The sequence below is a fragment of the Portunus trituberculatus genome, chromosome 26 (genome assembly GCF_017591435.1).
Source record: "Portunus trituberculatus isolate SZX2019 chromosome 26, ASM1759143v1, whole genome shotgun sequence".
In the NCBI taxonomy this organism is placed as follows: Eukaryota; Metazoa; Arthropoda; class Malacostraca; order Decapoda; family Portunidae; genus Portunus; species Portunus trituberculatus.
The window spans coordinates 2948708-2958632 of record NC_059280.1 but is presented as its reverse complement, the minus strand read 5'-3'; the positions used below and the strand labels follow the sequence as shown (position 1 = coordinate 2958632).

General features: G+C 43.5%; 1 protein-coding gene across 1 annotated transcript; it reads right to left on the bottom strand.

Moving 5' to 3' along the window:
* LOC123509266 (tachykinin-like peptides receptor 99D) lies at positions 1 to 8586 on the bottom strand. The gene is made up of 6 exons (XM_045263465.1): positions 8272 to 8586; positions 5730 to 5809; positions 3871 to 3970; positions 2024 to 2143; positions 224 to 295; positions 1 to 105 (listed from the first exon to the last, which is right to left on the bottom strand). Exons 1-6 carry the CDS (start codon positions 8584 to 8586, stop codon positions 1 to 3), a joined length of 792 nt encoding a protein of 263 aa, XP_045119400.1.
* Positions 8587 to 9925: the final 1339 nt, after the last annotated feature.

The following is a 9925-nucleotide window of genomic DNA, read 5'->3' as shown; positions in this document are numbered from 1 at the left end:
TTACAAGTTGATATGAGGGTAAATTTCCTGCAAGATGTGGTAGGTTTGCAGAGGCGCCCAGCAGATCCCGAACAGCGCCACCACGATTAGCAGCATCTTGATAACCTGTGGAGGGAAGGCAGTGGTGTTTTAAAGGCCCAGAAGTGTGTTGAGGCTGTCACAAGGCTGTCTACTACTACTACTACTACTACTACACTAACTGCCACTGCCACCACGCCCTTACCTTCTTCTTATTCTTCAGCAGGTGCGCATCTCTGCATCCCTCGGCGTTCCCTGGCGTGGTGGTCCCCCAGAGCTGCCACGCCATCCGCAAGTAGGCGAAGGAAATTATTGAGAGCGGGGCAAAGAATTGTAGACCAACCATGACGTAGGAGTAGGTGTGTAGTAGAACCATGTCAACACCTACCTGAGAGAGAGAGAGAGAGAGAGAGAGAGGGGTGAGTATGTGTGATGGTTATAGACAGACAGAGAGACAGAGAGACAGAGAGAAAGACAGGGGTTAGGTTGTGTGTGTAGATAGAAACTTAGGTATATTCAGAGAGAGAGAGAGAGAGAGAGAGAGAGAGAGAGAGAGAGAGAGAGAGAGAGAGAGAGAGAGAGAGAGAGAGAGAGAGAGAGAGAGAGAGAGAGAGAGAGAGAGAGAGAGAGAGAGAGAGAGAGAGAGAGAGAGAGAGAGAGAGAGAGAGAGAGAGAGAGAGAGAGAGAGAGAGAACCAACCTTTCACTTGTCAGGTAAATACGCTCTCTCTCTCTCTCTCTCTCTCTCTCTCTCTCTCTCTCTCTCTCTCTCTCTCTCTCTCTCTCTCTCTCTCTCTCTCTCTTGTACTACTTCTTCTTCTTCTTCTTCTTCTTCTTCTTTTCCTTATCCTTTTGTTGTCCTTATTCGTTTATCCTCCTCCTCCTCCTCCTCCTCCTCCTCCTCCTCCTCCTCCTCCTCCTCCTCCTCCCTTTCGCATAAAAGCCATTGAAGGAAGGAAGAGGATAGCATTTTGAGTATAAAGAGATCAGGAGGAGGAGGAGGAGGAGGAGGAGGAGGAGGAGGAGGAGGAGGAGGAGGAGGAGGAGGAGGAGGAACATAAATTTGTGAGGAAAAACAAAGAAAGTGAAAGAAAATTCAGGAGAAAAATAGACTAAAGTGAAAGAGAGAGAGAGAGAGAGAGAGAGAGAGAGAGAGAGAGAGAGAGAGAGAGATGACCTGTCACTGCCATGTAAAAAGGGAAAAGGCAGCGGAAGTGAGCGAGCGAGCGAGAGAGAGAGAGAGAGAGAGAGAGAGAGAGAGAGAGAGAGAGAGAGAGAGAGACAGAGAGAGTGTGTAAGTTTGTGTAAGCTGTGTCTGAGTGAGTGCAAACAAAGTACTCTCTCTCTCTTTCTCTCTCTCTCTCTCTCTCTCTCTCTCTCTCTCTCTCTCGTAAAGAGGTGTGTTACATCAAATAATTGCATTAACTGACACTCAAATGGATATTACCTTTGTGAGAGAGAGAGAGAGAGAGAGAGAGAGAGAGAGAGAGAGAGAGAGAGAGTCCTATTTTCCCAACCATCTTTTTCTTTCACTACTATCAACTGTGTAGAGCCAGTTTGAAATTAGATCTCTCTCTCTCTCTCTCTCTCTCTCTCTCTCTCTCTCTCTCTCTCTCTCTCTCTCTCTCTCTCTCTCTCTCTCTCTCTCTCTCTCTTTGTGTGAAACGTTCATTTAATTTTGACTAATGATCATATGAGAGAGAGAGAGAGAGAGAGAGAGAGAGAGAGAGAGAGGAGATAAAGTATAGGTTTCTGTATAGTTGATTAATTCCCTTGTCTCTCTCTCTCTCTCTCTCTCTCTCTCTCTCTCTCTCTCTCTCTCTCTCTCTCTCTCTCACTCAACACACACACACACACACACACACACACACACACACACACACACACACACACACACACACACACACACCCTTCCAACCCACACTCACCCTAATCCCTCCCCCATCACCCTACCCTCTCTTCCTTCACCCTAGCTCATCACCCTTTCCTCTCTCTCTCTCCCTTACCACTTCACAACGCGGCACGGTGTCCTGAGTGTGTGGGTTGGGTACGTCAGTCACCCTAAGCACGATGGCGTTGGGCATTGCTAGGGTGATGGAGAAGATCCAGATGAAGGCTATCACAACCTGCGGAATATAGGGTGAGGTTAGGATAGGGTGAAGGAGAAGGCAGGATGACGGTAGGGTGAAGTAGGGTGACGCTAGTGTAGAAGGAGAAGAGTTAGGTTTTGTTAGGTTAGGGTGAGGTTAGAATAGGGTGATGGAGAAGGCAGGGTGACGGTAGGGTGACGCTATTATAGGGTTAGGGTGAAAAGAGTTCGATTTTGTTAGGTTAGGTAATGTTAAGGTGAATTTAGGGTGAAGGAGAAGGCAGGGTGACGGTAGGGTGACGCTAATATAATTTTGTCACCCTGCCTGTGTTAGGTTAGGTTAAGGTGAAGTTAGGTGAATTTAGGGTGAAGGAGAAGGCAGGGTGACGGTAGGGTGACGCTAATATAGGATTAGGGTGAAAAGACTTCGATTCTGCCAGGTTAGCTTGAGTTTAGGGTGAATTTAGGGTGAAGGAGAAGACAGGATGACAGTAGGGTGAGATAGGGTGACGCTAATATAGAGTTAGGGTGAAAAGAATTCGATTTTGTTAGGTTAGCTCATTTTAAGGTGAGTTTAAGGTGAATTTAGGGTGAAGGGGAAGGCAGGATGATGGTAGGGTGAGATTAGGGTGAAGGAGAAGGTAGGGTGAGGTAAAATAAAGCTGTGGTTAGGGTGAAAAGTCAGATTTTGTTAGGTTAGGTTAGGTTAGGGTGAAGTTAGGCAAGATAGGGTGAATTTAGGGTGACGGAGAAGGTAGGGTGAGGCTCAATTAGGTTAGGTAAGCTTTGACTGTGACAAAGAATACTCTAGGTTAGGTTAGGGTGAAGTTAGCAAAGGTAGGGTTAGGTTAGGTTAGGTTAGGGTGAAGTTAGGCAAGGTAGAGTGAATTTAGGGTGAAAGGGAAGGTAGGGTGAAGCTCAAGTAGGTTAGGTAAGCTTAGAGTGTGACAAAGAATACTCTAGGTTAGGTTAGGGTGAAGTTAGGCAAGGTAGGGTGAATTTAGGGTGACGGAGAAGGTATGGTGTAGATAGGGTGAGGTTAAATTAGGTTAGCTAGGGTTACAGTGTGACAAAGAAGTCTCTCTATCTTCATCTTAAGTAGGCAAATAGATATGCAAATTGAGAGAGAGAGAGAGAGAGAGAGAGAGAGAGAGAGAGAGAGAGAGAGAGAGATAAAAGTCCCATTTTCTCTAAGTCTCTCCTAAAATACCAAATTATTGACGGAATAGAAAACGAAATACAGCTTCAGTCTTCCCTCTTTTGTCTTCCTATCTTCCCATAATACCCTCCTCCTCCTCCTCCTCCTCCTCCTCCTCCTCCTCCTCCTCCTCCTCCTCCTCCTCCTCCTCGTCTTTCTCTTCCTTCTCTTCTGTTCCTAAAAGTTGTCGTTTATCTGTCTCTCTCTCTCTCTCTCTCTCTCTCTCTCTCTCTCTCTCTCTCTCTCTCTGGAAAACACATAAACACGGTAAAAACACGAAAAAGATAAGAAAAGGAAAAGAAAATGCAAGGAAATGAAGAAAGAAATGAGAAAAACACATTAACACACACACACACACACACACACACACACACACACACACACACACACACACACACACTTTACTCTTACAACAAATGGTGCCAGCGGTGGGATAGATAGATAGATAAACACAAACACACACACACACACACACACAAACACACTACGGAAAGAAAACAAAATAGAATCCATGCAACAAGTGGTGGCAGCGGTGGGATAAGCGGTAAAACACAGCAAATACAAACCTTACTACGGAACTTTGTAGGTCTGGCGGTGAGTGGGTGGACGATGGCCCGGTACCTGTCTATCGCGATGGCCGTCAGTGTGAAGACAGACACGTTCACACTGATGGTTTGGAAGAAGGGCGAGAACGGGCACATGAATTCGGGAAGGTTCCATCTCTGCAGTAACGCGGCTTGGAACTGTAAGGAAGAGAGAGAGAGAGAGAGAGAGAGAGAGAGAGAGAGAGAGAGAGAGAGAGGTGATGTTATGTGTATTGCTTTTCTCTCTCTTTCTTTTTCTTTCTTTCTTTCTTTCTTTCATACATTAAGAGGTGACTATTTTCTTTCTTTAGAGAGAGAGAGAGAGAGAGAGAGAGAGAGAGAGAGAGAGAGAGAGCAGTTTTTTTTTTTTAGGTATTTTGAGTGTTTATTGAGAGAGAGAGAGAGAGAGAGAGAGAGAGAGAGAGAGAGAGAGAGTGTGTGTGTTCCCAACCTCGATATTTTCAGCTGGCAAAGAATCAAAGCAACTAAACAAACAAACAAACAAACAAACACCTTTCATAATTGCAAACTCGACCCTCGTTTTCTTTTCGGCCTAGATATTAATAGAAAACGGGATGTACTACTGAGGAAACATAGAAAACGGATAGAATAAGAATTTTTGGGGGTTGACTAAGGTGAAAGTGAGAGAGAGAGAGAGAGAGAGAGAGAGAGAGAGAGAGAGAGAGAGAGAGATGACAAAAGAAATTATGAGGAAATGATAGAAATTATGAGGAAGAGATAGATAGAGAGAGAGAGAGAGAGAGAGAGAGAGAGAGAGAGAGAGAGAGAGAGAGAGAGAGAGAGAGCTATCCAGTCTCATTAGTTTCCTTTGAGCAATTTCTCTCTCTCTCTCTCTCTCTCTCTCTCTCTCTCTCTCTCTCTCTCTCTCTCTCCTAGGAAAACAACAATGGCTTAAATTGAAATTTCAAAATTGCTGCTGAGGATTAGAGAGAGAGAGAGAGAGAGAGAGAGAGAGAGAGAGAGAGAGAGAGAGAGAGAGAAAGAAATCCCAAATATATTACTTCTTTGTTTATGTAAGAGGGGAATACTGGCCAAGGGCAACAAAAAAAGGCCCACTTGATTGCCAGTCCTCTAAAAGGTTAGTGGAGTTAGCCACAATGAAGGGACAAATGTGTTGAAAGGTCCCTCTTCAATGCAGTGAAGTGGTAGGAAGGTGGAGACACAGAAGCAGGCAGGGAGTTCCAGAGTGTGCCAGAGAAAGGTGTGAAGGATTGAGAGTACTGGTTAACTCTTGCATCAGGGAGGTGGACAGAATAGTGGTGAAGGATTGAGAGTACTGGTTAACTCTTGCATCAGGGAGGTGGACAGAATAGTGGTGAAGGATTGAGAGTACTGGTTAACTCTTGCATCAGGGAGGTGGACAGAATAGTGGTGAAGGATTGAGAGTACTGGTTAACTCTTGCATCAGGGAGGTGGACAGAATAGTGGTGAAGGATTGAGAGTACTGGTTAACTCTTGCATCAGGGAGGTGGACAGAATAGTGGTGAAGGATTGAGAGTACTGGTTAACTCTTGCATCAGGGAGGTGGACAGAATAGTGGTGAAGGATTGAGAGTACTGGTTAACTCTTGCATCAGGGAGGTGGACAGAATAGTGGTGAGAGGAAGAAGAAAGCCGGAGGAGGAGGAGGGAGGAATGCAGTTAGGAATGTTAATAGAGCAGTTAGCATGAAAATAGCGATAAAAGAAAGCAAGAGATGCAACATTGTGGTGAGAAAGAGGCTGAAGACAGTCAGTCAGAGGAGGGGAGTTGATGACACGAAAAGCTTTTGATTCCACCCTATCTAATAAAACTGTGTGACTGGAACCCCCCCAAACATACCAAGAGTACTCCACACAGGGGCGGATCAGGCCCTTGTACAGAGTTAGCTGTTGGAGGGGCGGGAAAAACTGGCGGAGACACTGCAGAACGCCTAACTTCATAGAAGCTGTTTTAGCAAGAGATGAGATGTGAAGTTTGCAGTGAAGGACAGTATGAGTGAAGGACAGACCGAGGATGTTCAGTGTGGAAGAGGGAAACAGTTGAGGGTCACTGAAGAAGAGGAAAGATGCCACTACTACTACTACTACTACTACTACTACTACTACTACTACTACTACTACTACTACTACTACTACTACTACTACTACTACTACTACTACTACTACTATAGTCTGACCGGGCTTAATTTACGGCTATGGTGGGGCGAGGGAAACTCTACAGTTCTGTCACGTTTCCAAAAAATGCGATGTGAAATGGAAGTTATTGGTGTACAAGGCATCGCAAACACCATTAATTCAGATGTATAAAATATCGACTTGTGTATATAGATGGCTGAATCAACAGTAACCATCATATGCATAACAAACTATATAGCACCATACAAACATGGCATACATATTGAACAGTGTTGCTGATATCAACTGTAGTAACTTATAATGGTACTTAGCGTATGTTTAGGGTGTGTAATAATATCAGCGTTACAAATATAAGATAATGAGCATGGAAAAAAGAAATAATCTATTATACAAAGTAAAAAAAATAGTAGAAGTCTTGTGAGTGTTGGCAATACTGATGAACCCAGCCTGGCCAGAGTTCCCAGGCCGAATAGCCTCACCTTGTAGTACCAGATGTTGCTGTAATTGTAAGATAAAATGCTCACATGTACTGCCTTTTAATGTAATGTCAAGGGTGAGGCATGATCGCATTCATAATTCGTAAACCAAGCTAATGTGTAGAGAGAGAGAGAGAGAGAGAGATTAACAGAACAACAGTAGTGAAAACGTGGCAACACTGTACAGAGACGGTCGCCCCCCCACGGCCGTAAATTAAGGCTGGTCAGACTATACTACTACTAAAGTTATTACTACAACTACTATTAATACTGCTACTATTATTGATACTACACATATTTAGATTATCGAACGAGAGAGAGAGAGAGAGAGAGAGAGAGAGAGAGAGAGAGAGAGAGAGAGTGTTAGGTATGAAAAATATTCTTGAGGAGGAGAAAGATATGAAGGAGGAGGAGGAAGAAGAAGAAGAGGAGGAGGAGGAGGAGGAAGAGAAGAAAGATATGAAGGAGGAGGAGGAAGAAAGGAGAAGGAGGAGGAGAAGGATTAAGATAAAAGGAAGTAGTTAAAGAGAGAGAGAGAGAGAGAGAGAGAGAGAGAGAGAGAGAGAGAGAGAGAGAGAGCAATTAGAGAGAATGAGTTTGGACACCTGTCACTTGGTGCTTGCTAATTACTTGGGGACACCTGCTGGAGGAGGATGAAGGAAGAAGGAAGGAAGAATGATAGAAATAGAAGAAGAAGAAGAAGAAGAAGAAGAAGGAGGAGGAGGAGGAATGACAGAAATTGAGGAGAGTGAAGGAGAATTGGAAGAAAATGAAGAAAAATGGGAAGAATGAAGAAAATGAAAGAAAAAATGTAAAACGTTGAAAAAATGAAAAAAAAATTGATTTGAAGGAAAGTTGACAAGTTAAACAATCTCTCTCTCTCTCTCTCTCTCTCTCTCTCTCTCTCTCTCTCTCTCTCTCTCTCTCTCTCTCTCTCTCTCTCACAGCGAGTGGTGGAATGTATCAAACGAGAGAGTGAGAGAGAGAGAGAGAGAGAGAGAGAGAGAGAGAGAGAGAGGAATCTGCAATGTATTTCTTTAGAGAGAGAGAGAGAGAGAGAGAGAGAGAGAGAGAGAGAGAGAGAGAGAGAGAGAGAGAGTTGCTAGACCTCCCGTGGTGTTCAAATATAAAGATAATTTTCTCTCTTTTAAAAGTTAAGTGTTTTGAAAAAGTGGATTTGGTTTTCTTTTTTTTTTCTTTCTTTTTCTTCTTCTTCTTCTTCTTCTTCTTCTTCTTTTTTTTCTTTTCCATTACTCCTCCTCCTCCTCCTCCTCCTCCTCATCCTCATCCTCCTCTGACGCCAAATTGCTATATGTTGAGTAGAGAGAGAGAGAGAGAGAGAGAGAGAGAGAGAGAGAGAGAGAGAGAGAGAGAGAGAGAGAGAGTGTACTAAGAAGCTTTCATTTTATAAGATGCTCTTAGTCTTTCTCTGTCTGTCTCTCTCTCTCTCTCTCTCTCTCTCTCTCTCTCTCTCTCTCTCTCTCTCTCTCTCTCTCTCTCTCTCTCTCTCTCTCTCTTCTCATTTGTGCAGTTTTAAGGTAAATTAGCAAATTAAAAGTTTTAACAGTCTCTCTCTCTCTCTCTCTCTCTCTCTCTCTCTCTCTCTCTCTCTCTCTCTCTCTCTCTCTCTCTCTCTCTTGTATATGCAGTAATAATTTAAACCGCTTTTCACCACCTACACACACACACACACACACACACACACACACACACACACTTAAACACACACACTTAAACACACACACTTTAAACACACTTAAACACACTTACATTGAAGGGAATAGAGAAGAGACCAATAATAATATCAGCCAAGGCAAGGTTCGCTATGAAGTAATTGGTGACAGAGTGCATTTTCCTAGACGTGGCCACGATCCAGATGACTAACGCATTGCCGACCACCGCTACTAGGGAGATAGACCCGTAGAAAAGTGAAAGAAGGACTACAATCCCCACTGGCACCTCGTATAGGGAGTCACCGCCTGTGCTGTTGACTGTGCCGTTGTAGATGTAGTTGAAAGCGTCTTGTCCTTCACTCTCGTCAATGTAAGAGAGGTTCAGATCGCTTAGGTAGTGTTGGACCGTCATTGCCGCTTGTTCTGTGGCTCTTAGCTCTCAAGAATAGGCAGATACTCGGTTGTCAAAAGTAGTTAAACGCACTCTAAAACACACTTAAAACACAGCCAGGCACTCAAAACACACTCAAATTACACCCAAACGCATTAAAACACTCACAAACACACTTAAAACACAGCCAGACCCTCAAAACGCACTCAAATCACACCCAAACGCACTAAAACACATGAATATACTTAAACACACGCAAACACTCTCAAACACACTCAAATCACACGGGAACAGTCAAATTACATGCGAACACACTCAAGTCACACCCAAACTCACTCGAACAAACGCAAACGCACTTAAATCACACGCAAACTGAGATTGCACGCAAATACACTCAAGTCACACCCAAACACACTCAAACAATCACATTCAAACACTCAAATCACACTGAAACGCACTCAATTCACACGCAGTCACTTAAAGCAAACACTCAAATCACACTCAAACGCGCTCAAACACGCAAACACTCAAAACACACTCAAATCACACTCAAAACGCACTCAAACACACTCAAATCACACTGAAATACACTCAAATCACACGCAAATACAGTCACACTCAAATCACTCAAAACACACTCAAATCACACTCAAATTACACTCAAACTCACTCAAACACACTCAAATCTCACTGAAATATACTCAAATCACACGCAAATACAGTCACACTCAAATCACACTCAAAACGCACTCAAACACACGGACACTCAAACACACTCAAACACTCAAACACACTCAAATCACACTGAAATACACTCAAATCACACTGAAATACACTCAAATCACGTAAATATAGTCACACTCAAATCACACTCAAAACGCACTCAAACACACGCAAACACACGGACACTCAAAACACACTCAAATCACACTCAAATCACACTCAAACACACTCAAATCACACTGAAATACACTCAAATCACACTCAATGCAGCCACACTCAAATCACACTCAAAACGCACTCAAACACACGGACACTCAAAACACACTCAAAACACACTCAAATTACACTCAAACACACTCAAATCACGCTCAAACACACTCAAATCACACTCAAACACACTCAAATCACACTCAAAACGCACTCAAACACACGCAACACACTTTCCAGATGTTTTAAATTTTTTTTTCACTTCTCGTGGAAATGAAGCTTCACCGGTTCACTTTTTGGTTCACTTAGTGGTTCACTGTTTGCTTCTTTTCTCGGTTCACTGGTTCACTACTTCGGTTCACCCACTGCTTCACTTTTTGATTGTCTTGGTTCATTGGTTCACTTACTGGTTCACTGGTTCACTTACTGG